General features: G+C 43.8%; 1 protein-coding gene across 1 annotated transcript; it reads left to right on the top strand.

Moving 5' to 3' along the window:
• The first annotated feature begins 6711 nt into the window (after positions 1–6711).
• On the top strand, positions 6712–7647 carry LOC115638229 (olfactory receptor 14A16-like). Its single transcript, XM_030539809.1, has one exon. It carries the CDS (start codon positions 6712–6714, stop codon positions 7645–7647), a length of 936 nt encoding a protein of 311 aa, XP_030395669.1.
• Positions 7648–13761: the final 6114 nt, after the last annotated feature.

Here is a 13761-nt window from a genome sequence, read left to right as displayed (position 1 = left end):
TCTGCTCTGCTTTAAACAGAAAGCTTTAGGATGGGGCTTGGTTTATAGGTTCAGAGGACCAATGGATCACGGATGAGACAAATAAGGGACCCCCACTCCCTTCCGACTCCCCTTCCAAACTCCCTTGCGAAACTCCCTGTTAGCAGCTCCTGTTCGCTAAGCTCTCTGGTCGCTTGTGCGCAGCTTTATACAGCCCTGGCCTGAGTGAATGCCCCGCCCACTGGTTAAGGCTGAGCCAATTACCAGAGGCTTCTAGCTTTCAAACCTTCCTTGGTAGCTCCGCCTCCAACTGCCAGCTACAGCACACAGTCCTTCAAACAAACAAACCGAACAGACTGACAAACACAAGCTCAGCACACAGCAAGTAACCCCCAAACACAAACACACACACTGAAGACAGTCACTTACCCAACAGCTGCTGTATGTGCTCCTCCTTCACCTGGAGAACTCCCTTGCGAAACTCCCTGTTAGCAGCTCCTGTTTGCTAAGCTCCCTGGTTGCTTGTGAGCAGCTTTATACAGCCCTGGCCTGAGTGAATGCCCCGCCCACTGGTTAAGGCTCAGCCAATTACCAGATGCTTCTAGCTTTCAAATCTTCCTTGGTAGCTCCGCCTCCAACTGCCAGCTACAGCACACGGTCCTTCAAACAAACAAACCAAACAGACTGACAAATTAGATTGCTTTGAGTGAAACTGACACGATGATACCTGCCTGAGTCTTCATATAGCCTGATTCACTTGCAAAGTTAGCTTCGTAAAATTGAGATCCAGGACCACACACATCCTCAGTTGATGATGTAGCCCAAAGAGCTAGCTTAGCATTGTATTCAGCAGGAACAAAAGGAACCTACAGGCCTATATCCTGTGAACCTGTTAGCAGAAGGCTTTGACATCTATCAGCTTTAGCTTAAGTAAGTGGCCCCACAATGACTCTGAGATTTGGAAAACTGGGAACATTGTTCTTATGGGGGATATTTGTATAAAATGACATCAGGTAACCACAGAAACATTGAACTGATACTGGGCTTGAATGTTTTAGGATAGAATCCTTTGCAGATGATTAGCAATGAACTTACCTTGGCAACGAGTTGACCAATATGATAATAAATGAAAATAATTAAAATACGAACTGATAGGATGAAGACCCCCAAGATTTTTAGGGTGAGGAACTTATATATGGGCAAAGGAGTTGGGCATATCTGTGAATATATATGGTAACTAGCAGACCCTCTACTCGCCCAGGCCCCAATGTAAGGGGGAGATCTGGACCATCGGACTAGTTTGGCAGGCCAGCGACCGAAGAGATGACTGCTTGTCTCTAACCACCAAATCCCCAGGAAACAGTGTGATTCTATGTAAGGAATGATACTAAGTATCAGCTTAATCTTATATTACTGCTGCAATTTTATGTGACTGGGAGCATTTGTGTCTTTACTAATTGTACTAATAAAATTGCTTAAAGTTTTACTTTAACCTGGTATAAAAATGTCAATTCCAAAATCACAGATCCAAACTGACACTCATCTGATGGTAAACATTTCTAGTACAGACCAGGTCTCTGTGTTCAATTTTAAGATTACATTCCAAGTTCATCAGAGTCATTTCCTTGAGTGTGTGTCTACTGGGGAACAGTATTGTGTGAATAAGTGTGCTTTTGTCAGTGTATGTTATTTTGAATGTGCTCCTGGGAAATCAATATGCATTTGAGTTTTTACACCGATCTGCATCTCTTTGAGAATGTGTGTTTCTGACTGTGAATCACTGTGTGAAGTTATGAATGTATAACATCATGTGTGAAACATACATGAACGTGTGCATTATCAGCACTCGTTAGGGTCTTGGAGTGGATTTCTGAGTCTTCATTTGTGTATGATTGCTTCTGAATGACAATATTGTGTGTTTACCAGTGTAAAGTGTTGTGTGAGTGTGTGTTTTGTGAGTGTGCATTGCTGTGTGTATGTTTCAAATTGAACATAACTGGCTATTTATCAGTAAATATTATTATGTTTGTGAGTGTATATTGGCTTAGCAGAGTCCCTGTACTAAAGTCAAAACCTGCTATCTCCCTGCAGCTCCTAGCAGCCAAGATAATAACCTTCTAGTGGGTTATTGAAAGGAAGAAGTTGAAGAGTAGAACTAGTTAGGAAAGGGAGTTTCTCTTCTTGTGAGGCTTTTCAAGAAATTTGAAATATTTTCCATATGGGAAAATTGAATTATTTTTCAAACAGATAAGCTGAAAGCAAAACAAAACAAAACAAAAGAGATTGGGTCAAAAGAAAACATTTGGCTTCCATAATTTTTATAGTTTCATAGAATTTTAGGCCAGGAGGGATGATGCAAGCACCTAGTCAGAACTTCTCTTTATCACCGACCATTGAATCCCACCCAGTTACCCCTGTGTTGAGCCCAATGACTTCAGTTAAACTAACACATTTCAGTTCTAAGCAGATTGCACTGTTGTGAGCCACAGACCTAGACCTGGGCAGACTGAGGTCTCACCTGTGCCCTAGGCCCTGGCAAGGACAGGAAACTGATCAGCTTTAGCACATCCAGGTGATCCTAGCAGGCGACCTGCACGCCAAGCTCCAGGGCAAAGTTTCATTTTGATTTTGACCCTTTATTTTTCATTTTTCTTTAGAATGAATTAACTGAAATTTCCAGATGAACTTTTTTTTTCAAATTGAAAAATGTCAAAACTGGACATTTTAACAAATTTGAACCTTCTAAAAGAAATCAAATTAGAATATTCATCAAAACCAACCAACCCTTTGCTGTGAACATGGTTTCCATGAATCATCATTTTCTGATGAACAAAAACATATTGTGAGAAAATTTCCAACTCGAGTTCATAATCAGCCCACTGACTACAATTTCTTCCTCCTCTCTTAGGCCCCAACCCTGAAACATGTCTCTCCCTCCCACCGGCAGAATTCTATGTTCATGTGAATGCCCTTTGACTGGGGCTCTCAACTTTTTCTCAGATCCCTGACCATATCGATAGATGGATGCCTTGTGGACCCATCTCCTATCAATTGTGATCTCATCAACTTCCTCTCCTCCAAGACACAAATTGAAGGGTTAAAATCCACTTGTATTTTATATAACAACCTGGTATATGGATTGTGCTAGCTCGTTCTCAGACCCAAAGTCCAGAGTTTGTTCAAGAGACAAGAGGCCTAGCAAATAGTGATTAGTTAAGAGAAAGCTGGGATAAACAAATAATCTTGTTTTGCTAAAATAGGCCTGGTTAGCAAATTGCCAGGTGTTGAAGCTAGGAACTAAATAATTGTGTCTTATTCAGAGTTGCAAATTGAACAAAGGATCCCTGTTCCTATTGTGTCAGTCTCTTCTGTAGGGAACATTCTTCCCACAGATCCAACCTTGAGTTTATGAAAAGTTGGCACGTCAGTATAAAATATGGCATCCTTCCACCTCCTTTCCCAGGGACCAGTGCCTGCCTTAAGACATAAAGGGGACAATCTTTATTGTCATATACTTTCACTGTTTCTTTGCTTCAACCCCTAGTAATGTACCTGGTGGACAATCAAAGGAGTTGCTCCATTCCTATAGACCCCAAGTCAGAATTCAACATATATATTTTATACTAATAACATTTTATCAAAGTATTAATTAAATGTTAACTTGCTAACTTGAGACCATGGGCAGAGACATTATATAACCTTTTAACCATTGGTTAATGTGCTATTTTGTTTTGCTGCAAAACCTATCCCGGGGTGTGGAACTGCCTTCCCCGTCACTTTCCTCTGCCCATGAAAAATCTATATATAATATTGTAATCAATTGATTGACAGTGTTTCTGAGCCTAATAAGCCAGGTGACACTCCGCCAGCGCTGTGTGTAATAAACTCCTATGCTTGGCCTCTACACGGTGTGGATTTATGTCCTTCACAAATATAGAGACCATTTCCTTTGCCCATTCCAGTTCACACAACTGCTCAACATTAACCTACTGCCTCATCTTCAGTTCAGATTCACAAGCAAAGGAAACGGATTTGAAACTGTTTAACTAGGTGAGATCCCCAGCAGGTCAATATCAGCCATAGCTACATTTCTGTCAATGGGCAAGAACCACAGCTGGTGTAAATCAGCAGTAGCTCCAGTGGAGTTAATGAGACCAGATTCCCAAGCTAGTGAAAACTGACATAGCTGCCTGGGCATCTTAGGGCCAGATCATCAGCTAATGGAAATCAAACTAGCTCCACTGGAATCAAAGGGCCAAATCTTGACTTGACATAAACAGCCCTAACTATTCAGAACCCAATGGAATTTTATCAGTTTACACCAGTTTAGGACATAGCTAGGAGCTTTTAATGTTTGTCTTTGGCTGCTACTTAGAGCCAACATCAAACACCCAGGGCAGCCTGAGATGTGGGTTCCTGTGGTAGCTGCATCACAAGAGCTGCTGATGCAAAGCAGGAGAAAAACATCTCTGCTCTTGCAGAGATGATTATGTGGAGTTAATGAAGGAACAGACTCCTCCAGGCCAGCTGGGGCTCCGGTGCCACTGGGCTCTGAGCTATTGTAAGTCACATGTCTGTTCTATAAATCTATAGTTTATTCTGTAATCTCCTTTAGACACCCTTTGGGCCTCAGCCCTGCATTGTTTTTAGTCCAGCATCCTTAAAGGGTGCTGCCACCACCTGAGATCCAGGGCATATTGTGTTCCCTCTCTGGGGGTTATGTTTGGCAAGGGCAGCTTGTCATGCTGGTTTGCTCCTAAGGTGAGATCAGAGCTGGGCTCACAGCCCCAGAGACAGGAGTCAGCTATTTAGCCCCCGAACAAACACATCCTGGGTTGTGACTGTGTTTGAAGCCTGCAGAAGCTGGAATCAATTTTACAGCTGGGTGGGGCTTCCTGCCCTCATCCTATTTAGTCCTTCACCTCTCAGCCAAGCCAGTCCAAGGAGGGAAGCAGGGAGTGTCTATCTGTGGAGGGGATCCTTGTCTTCTGGGAACTGCTGAAAGGCCCAGCAACTCAGGAAATATGGTGAAGTGGCAGGGAAACAGCTGCTGGATAATACAGAGTTGGGGTGTTATTGGCAGATACAGAGATAGGCAATGACTGAAGAACCCTGGTGATGAAGTGTCTAATCCATCACAGGCTGGGAAACATTCCACAAAGACCAGCGCTGTAAGTTTATTATTTCAGTTAAACATGTTCAACTGTTAATATGCTGGGCAAATTTCATCATAGATCTATGCGTTACAATTGGAACTCCTTAAGAATCTTAATATAATTTAATCAAACCTTTAGAGCTGCTCAGAGGTTGTTTGTTTTTTTTCATAGCAGAAAACATTTGACTTTTCATAGAAATTTTCATAGAAATTTTTGTGTGTGTGTTCATTGAGAATCAGACAATGTCAGGTAAACTGCTGGAAGCTGAAACATTTTCACTTAAATTAAGAATAAAAAAGAGTTTTGCAATGCGTAGGTTGTGCTTCAGGAATAATAAAATTCCCCAGAATATTTCTTTAGTTGAAAACTCAGGTTTCCTTTGAAATAATTTAAATAGAAAATGTCTGAATACCCCAGACTGGAAACTTAGATGTAAGCCAAGATGGGAACATTGATATTGTCCAATAATAATAAAAGCTGCACCCAGTCACTCTATTGCAACTTTGCTTATTTCCGTTTCAAAGGGACACTTGTTGATTCATAAAAATGAGTAAGTAGCAAAGTTGGTAGCCCACAGATGAGCCCATAGATGTTAAACACACTGGCGCCTTAGATGGAGAACAGAGAATTGAAGCCCCCCACCAACGCCTGTCTCTCTTATCCATGCCAAGGACATAAAGGAGGTGAATGGGATTAGAATAAAAATATTCTGCTCTAGCGCCGTATCCTTGTCCCACATTGCTGCCGGCTAAACATAAATGCTGTAAATGGGGTCACTGAACATACACCTTATTAAGACAAAGCTCATCCCTCACAGAACCAACAGTCCTAGTAGACAAGGCAGATAAAGGGATGAAGGGGAAATAGAGGCACAGGGAGGGGAAGTGACTGGCCCAAGGTCACACAGCAGATCAGTGGCAGAAACAAGAATAGAATCCAAGTCTCCTGATGGCCAGTGACCTGCTTAGCCATAAACTGACAGAGGTAAACAGCAGCAGCGAGGTAGCTGAGCAATGCTACTAGTCCATCAGTACACAGAGATGGAAATGGGATCCTGTGTCACAAATTTATACCTAAGCAGGCAGAAAGCTGTCTATGTGGTGTTGCAATGGAATCATTACAGACGAGATGTCCTGCATGATACTGAGTTACTGTATGTCATATTTTCCTGGAAAGTGAATATCAGACAGTGTTGACATTTTAGCATTTTAGTTTTATGCCCAAGTCCAGAGCCTCCTGTTTGTAGCAAGAGGGGATCCAGCTTGGCTACAATTGTTGCATTGTGATTGTACTTTACACGGTCCTTCACATGGAATTTTATCAAGTCGTATCCTCAGTTAGATCTTCAGATGGTGAGAACTGATGCAGCTTCATTGACTTTAAGAAAGCTGCACCAATTTACATTCATGTGACAACTCACCACTCCTAGTTAATAGCAGCGACGAGTGCTGTGCATCATTGACAGTCAAATCATGAGACACTGCTGCAGAGAAACAGGGCCACTCCCGCTGTCACTGTAATCCCCATTGTCTTTTCCTTCCCTCCACAGCCATCACACAATGAACTGAATAAGAAAATGTCCAATCGAACCACGGTGACCGAGTTCCTTCTCTTGGGATTCTCTAATGTTCGGGAGCTGCAGATTTTGCACTTTGTGATGTTTCTGGTGATTTATCTGGCAACCTTGATGGGGAATCTTCTCATCATCACAGCCGTAGCCCTCAACCACCATCTTCACACACCCATGTACTTCTTCCTGGTGAATCTGTCCATCGTAGACCTCGGCTCCATCTCTGTCACCATCCCCAAATCCACGATCAATTCCCTCATGAACACCAGGGTGATTTCTTATCCTGGATGTGTCACCCAAGTCTTTCTCTTCATAGTCTTCATTGCAGCTGATCTTGCCTTACTCACCATCATGGCGTACGACCGATATGTCGCCATCTGCCAACCACTGCACTATGAGAGAGTGATGAACAGAAGAGCTTGTGTCCAAATGGCAGCCAGTGCCTGGATTACTGGTATTGTCTACTCTGCCCTGCACACTGGGAACACCTTCCGTTTACCCTTCTGCCAGTCTAATATCATCAACCAGTTCTTCTGTGAAATTCCCCAGCTACTCAAGATCACCTGCTCTGACTCAGACCTCAGTGAAGTGGGGCTTCTTGCTTTTAGTGTGTTTTTAAGTTTAAACTGTTTTGTTTTTATTATTGTATCTTATGTTCAGATCTTCAAAACCGTGCTGAGAATCCCCTATGAGCTGGGCCGGGGTAAAGCCTTCTCCACCTGCGTGCCTCATCTCACAGTGGTCTCTTTGTTTCTTTCCACTGGCTTCTTTGCCTACTTGAAACCCATCTCCAGCTCAGCATCAGGTCTGGATCTCATGATGGGTGTTCTCTATTCCCTGGTGCCTCCAATGATGAATCCGATCATTTACAGCATGAGAAACAAGGAGATCAAAGCTGCATTAAAGAAACCGATTGTTTGGAAGTTATTCACCAAGAATTAAAATGTCCATCATTGTATATTGATTGAGATTTCATTCTGAACTTCTTCTTGGATATATAAAAGCAGCAAAGAGTCCCATAGCACCTTATAGACTAACAGATGTATTGGAGCATGAGCTTCCGTGGGTGACATGACATGCATCTGACGAAGTGGGTATTCACCCACAAAAGCTCATGCTCCAATACATCTGTTGGTCTGTAAGGTGTCACAGGACTCTTTACTGCTTTTACAGATCCAGACTAACACAGCTACCCCTCTGATTTATGTATATAATCAACTGATGACAAAACTGTCTCCTTGAGAACATAGTGTGCAATCTGTTTATGAATTCATAAAATCCGGAGTAACTCCACTGAAATAAAATGAGGCCTGGTCTACTCTATGAGTTTATATCGAATTTAGCAGTGTTAAATCGCATTAACCCTGCACCTGTCCACACAACGAAGCCCTTTATATAGATATAAAGGGTTCTTAATACCAGTATCTGTAATCCTCCCCGATGAGGGGAGTAGCGCTGAAATAGGTATTGCCATTTTGAGTTAGGGTTAGTGTGGCTGCAATTTGATGGTATTGGCCTCCGGGCGCTATCCCACAGTGCACCATTGTGCGCACTCTGGACAGCAATCTGAACTCAGATGCACTGGCCAGACAGACAGGAAAAGCCCCGTGAACTTTTGAATTTCATTTCCTGCTTGCCCAGAGTGGAGCGCTGATCAACAAGGGTGACCATGCAGTCCCAGAATCAAAAAAGAGCTCCAGCATGGACTGTAAGGTAGATATTGATTCTGATCTCAGCATGGGGAGATGAATCTGTTCTATCAGAACTCTGTTCCAACAGATGAAATGCCAAAGCATTTGAAAATATCTCAAAGGCTATGATAGAGAGAGGCCACAACAGGGACTCAACAGAGTGCTGCATGACAAGCATAATGGAAAGCCAAAGAATCAAATGGACACTCATGGGGGACTGAGGACTTGAGCTATCCCACAGTTCCTGCAGTCTCTGAAAACCATTTGCATTCTTGGCTGATCTCCCAATGCCTGAATGGTCAAAAACTTTGTTGCGGTGGTTCAGGGTATATGTCGTCAATCTCCCCCCCGTGAAAGAAAAGGGAAAAAAATCATTTCTCGCCTTTTTTCAATGTCACTGTATGTCTACTGGATGCTGCTGGTAGACGCGGTGCTGCAGCGCTGAACAGCAGCATTCCCTCCCCTCCCCTCCCCGATGGCAGATGGTGCAATAGGCTTGATAACTGTTGTCATCATCCCATGAGTGCTCCTGGCTGGCCTCGGTGAGGTCAGCCGGGGGTGTCTGGGCAAAAATGGGAATGACTTCCGGTCATTCCCTTCTTTAAGCTTTGTCTCCTGGAAATTAAGTCCTGCTTGGAATATCATAGCAGCTGGAGGCTGCTGCCCCCCCCCATTTTATCTCAGTAAAGTCAGTGTTTCTTATTCATGCATTCTTTATTGCTTCATCACACAAATGCGAGGATAACTGCCAGGGTAGCCCCGTAGGGGTGGGGGAGGAGGAAAGCAACAGGTTGGGGTTGTTGCAGGGGCACCTCCTAGAATGGCATATAGCTCATCATTTCTGTGGGATATCTGGGGCTCTGATCCAGAATGGCTGTTCTCTCTGGTTTTTTAGTAGGCTTGCCCAATATTCTAGGCAGGACTGACACTACCTTTAGACAAAACATAAAGAAGGGAATGACCTGGGAAGTCATTCCCATTTTTGTCCATGCGCCCTCGGTCAACCTCACCAAGGCCAGATAGGAGCACCCATGACAGCAGCAGATGGTACAGTATGACTGGTAACCGTCATTGCCAATTTCCAAAGCAGCAGATGGTACAATATGACTGGTAACTGTCTCTGCTAACTTGCAAAGACAAGTGAATGCTGCTGTGTAGCACTGCAGTACCAAGTCCGTCAGCAGCATCCAGTAGACATACGATGACAGTGAAAAAAGGCTAAACAGGATCCATGGTTGCCATGTTATGGCGTCTGCCTGGGCAATCCAGGGAAAAAGGTGCAAAGTGATTGTCTGCCATTGCTTTCACGGAGGGAGGATTGACTGAAGACATTTACCCAGAATCAACTGCGACACTGTTATTTCTCCATAATGCATTGGGATCTCAACCCAGAATTCCAGTGGGCAGGGGAGACTGTAGGAACTATGGGATAGCTATAGGATAGCTACACACAGTGCAACGCTCCGGAAATTGATGCTAGCCTTGGTACATGGACGCACACCAGCGAATTAAAGTGCTTAGTGTGGCTGCGTGCGCTCGACTTTATACAATCTGTTTCCAAATATCTGTTTCTGTAAAATCGGAATAATCCCGTAGTGTAGACATACCCTGAATTAATGTCAAACTACACCAGTCAGGACTGGCTCCGGGGATTTTGTCGCCCCAAGCAACCAAAATAATTTAAAAAAAAGCCGCAATTGTGAACTGTAGCAATTCAGTGGGAGGTCCTTCGCTCCGAGCGGAAGTGAGGGACCCTTCGCTGAATTGCCGCCGAATAGCTGGACATGCCGCCCCTCTCCAGACTGGCTGCCCCAAGTACCATCTTGCTAAGCTTTTGCCTGGAGCCAGCCCTGACACCAGTATAAATAAGATCAGAATCTAAATACCTATGTACAAATGTACAGGCAAACCTATCTATCTGTCGTATACTGCTAACATCATCTTGCTATCTGAGCATACAGCACAGAATATCAATAGCCATAGCTAAGTCACTAATAGATTTCATGAACTTTCTGGTGTTTCTCCTTTTTCAGGATAGAAATTGTGGTTGGAGTATGACAAGTTTGGCTTATTTGTTTGCAAGATTGTCTCTTTTTCATGTTGTTTCATTTTATTGATTTATTGTTTGACCTGTTACTTTGTTCCAGGTGACTTTTGTGGGGTAGGAATTTGCAGGGGGGAAAATGTTTGATTAAATGGAGGTATACATTTATTATTTTTTCATTTATTTAAGTTGGCAATGTCATAATATCTTTGAAAAGGTTTTCTGAGAGACTTAGAGTTTTCCTTTCCCCAGTGATGAAGAATTAAAAATAGTTTCTGTAGGTGTGTGAATAGTTGAGTTACCATTTAAATGATTATTTTAATGCTAATGGGATTTTATTGTATTATTTATGATGTGTTAGGGCACGTATATCTTTATATAATTATGTGTATTATCTTTTTATTTATATAAATAAATACTGTATTCTTCTTGCTATATTGAAAAGGCATTTTGGAAGAGAAAACTATTGCAATGTTTCCTAAAGACAAACTGAGTCTGGGTAATAAATCCATTTTTTTTCTGATCAAGATACTGCAGTGATCAATCTGGAATTGCTCATATTTATTCTTATGTTATGCTTTGTTCCTACAGTGGTAAATAAATTGAACGTTTTATGGTGAAGATGGACTAGTCACTCAACTTACTACTGGTCACAGCTCTTGTGGGAAGAACTGCAGGTACTGAGCATAGTGGGAGAAATCACGATGGATGCACAAATTGCTATAGCTTGAGACCCAATTTGAGAGGGAGAATCATATGATTCAACCCTAAGAGAGGGATAGGCAGGGCTCCCCAGTCCTGCGGCAGCACCCCACCCACCCTTCTGCCTTGAGACACCCCCTCCCCACGGCAGCTCCTCCACCCTGCCCTGAGGAGTACCCCCACTGCCGAAGGTTCCCCCGGCCCCGGGAAGCTGTGCAACACCTCCCCACCCCAGCTCACCTCTGCTCCACGTCCTCCCCGATCACACTGCTGCCACTCTAATTCTCCTTCCCTCCCAGGCAAACAGGGAGAGCTCAGGGGTATGTGGTGCCCAGGGTAGGGGAATTCAGGCCCTCACTTCTTCTCCAAGTCCCACCCCAGGGCCCTGGCGGTGGTGGGGGTGCTCACCACCGAGTCAGTGCACATCCTCCTGAAACACACTGACTGGTTCCCCAGTTCACTCACCGGAGAAAAGTCTACGTCCCTTGGGCTGCTTTCTACACTTTCTCCCTCAGCGATGCTCTACGGCTCCCCCAGGTCTATGGGTCCTCAAGTGGCACAGCTCCTGCTGGCACAGACTCTTCTCTGGGCTCCTCAAGCAGTCTGGGGTCCATCTGGAGCTCTGTGTGCTGTGGATCTGTAGCTGGAGCCTGGAACAGCTCCCTGGAGAGGACCTGCAGTCTGCACCTTCCCCCTTCAGAAGCCTGCCCACACTGAGTTAGGCTAGTTCCTTTTATACTCTGCCTCCAGGCTGAACATGCCCAGCAGAGTCAGAGACCCGAGGTTTCCTCAGACTGAAAAGCACAGTTAACCCTTTAGGGGCTGGTTCAGGGTAGGTACACCCCATCACACCTGGTCAGAAGCCTCACTGGTGAAAGATTATTATCCAGTTCATCACATGTACAAAGGAAAGTCAACGTGCACCCGCTTCTGTACACTGAGCAGATTCCCCAAGTACTTCTAGCACAACACATTTGTTTAGGTATGTCATAAACAGATAGCTAAGGGTTAATGTCTCTTTCACCTGAAACACCTGACCAGAGAACCAATCAGGAAACCGGATTTTTTCAACTTTGGGTGGAGGGAATTGTGTGTCTGGGTCTTTTGTCTGTCTGCCTGCTGTCTCTGAGCTTTGGAGAAGTAGTTCTATTTTCTAGTCTTCTGTTTCTAAGTGTAAGAACAAAGAGATCAGATAGTAAGTTCTATGGTTTCTTTTCTTTGGTATTTGCATGAATATAAGTGCTGGAGTGCTTTGATTTGTATTCTTTTTGAATAAGGCTGTTTATTCAATATTCTTTTAAGCAATTGACCCTGTGTTGTATCATCTTAATACAGAGAGACCATTTGTATTTTTTCTTTCTTTTTTATATAAAGCTTTCTTTTAAGACCTGTTGGAGTTTTTCTTTACTTCAGGGAAATTGAGTCTGTACTCACCAGGGAATTGGTGGGAGGAAGAAATCAGGGGAGGTCTGTGTGTGTTGAATTGGCTAGCCTGATTTTGCATTCCCTCTGGGGAATAGGAAAGTCCTTTTTGTTCCCAGGACTGGGGAACGGAGAGGGGGAATCACTCTGTGTAGTTTCACAGAGCTTGTGTCTGTGTATCTCTCCAGGAGCATCTGGGGGGGGGGAAGGGAAAAAGGATTATTTCCCTTTGTTGTGAGACTCAAGGGATTTGGGTCTTGGGGTCCCCAGGGAAGGTTTTTCAGGGGGACCAGAGTGCCCCAAAACACTCTAATTTTTTGGGTGGTGGCAGCAAGTACCAGGTCCAAGCTGGTAACTAAGCTTGGAGGCTTTCATGCTAACCCCCATATTTTGGACGCTAAGGTCCAAATCTGGGAATAAGGTTATGATATGGTGTAGCAGCGGCGGGATATAGACAGAATCCAGAAGCCAGTAGGAATATTATATTTTTCTTTTCTCTGCTAAGGGCTTTTTAGCAGAGAGAAACAGTTTGGTTTTAAAAGGGAACCAGAGAGAATTTTTTTTTCTGCTCTCTCTAGCAGTTTGTGGTTTGCATGTTAAGGGAGAAGACTGTTGAGGGTCTTTTGTCATGCAATAGCCCTCCCATTAGGAGGCAAGTACCAGCACTTATATGCATGCAAATAAAGTGGTTTTTCTGGTTTCCCTTCATTGAACATTAGCTAGAGAGAGAAAAGGAAAAAAGCACTGTTGCTAGGCAGACTTCAGGAGGCAACAGAGAGCCTGCAGTTCAGAAGATAAACACCGGAGGGCACCCCAACACAAGAAAACAGGAACCATGACTTCTAAGGCAAAGATTGACGCCGAAGAACAAATCAAAGAAGCTGAACACAGGCGACAGATGGAGATGAAAGAAAAGGAAGAAAGCATCAAACAGGCAGCCCAAGAGGCAGCACACAAAAGAAAACTAGAAGAAGAAGAGGTAGCCTACCGAAGGAAACAAGCAGAAGATGAGTTGGCCCACAGAAGGAAGCAAGAAGAAGAAGAGTTGGCCCACCGCCGAGAAATGGAAAAACAACAAAAAGAGAATGAAGAAAAGGAAAAACAGAGAAAACATGAACTGGACTTGGCAAAAGCTGGGCTGCATGTGCCAGCCAACCCTAACAACCCGGCGCCAATTATTGCTCCACAGCACAGGAA

The sequence above is a fragment of the Gopherus evgoodei genome, chromosome 21 (genome assembly GCF_007399415.2).
Source record: "Gopherus evgoodei ecotype Sinaloan lineage chromosome 21, rGopEvg1_v1.p, whole genome shotgun sequence".
Classification (NCBI taxonomy): Eukaryota; Metazoa; Chordata; order Testudines; family Testudinidae; genus Gopherus; species Gopherus evgoodei.
This window is presented reverse-complemented; position numbering and strand designations above follow the sequence as displayed.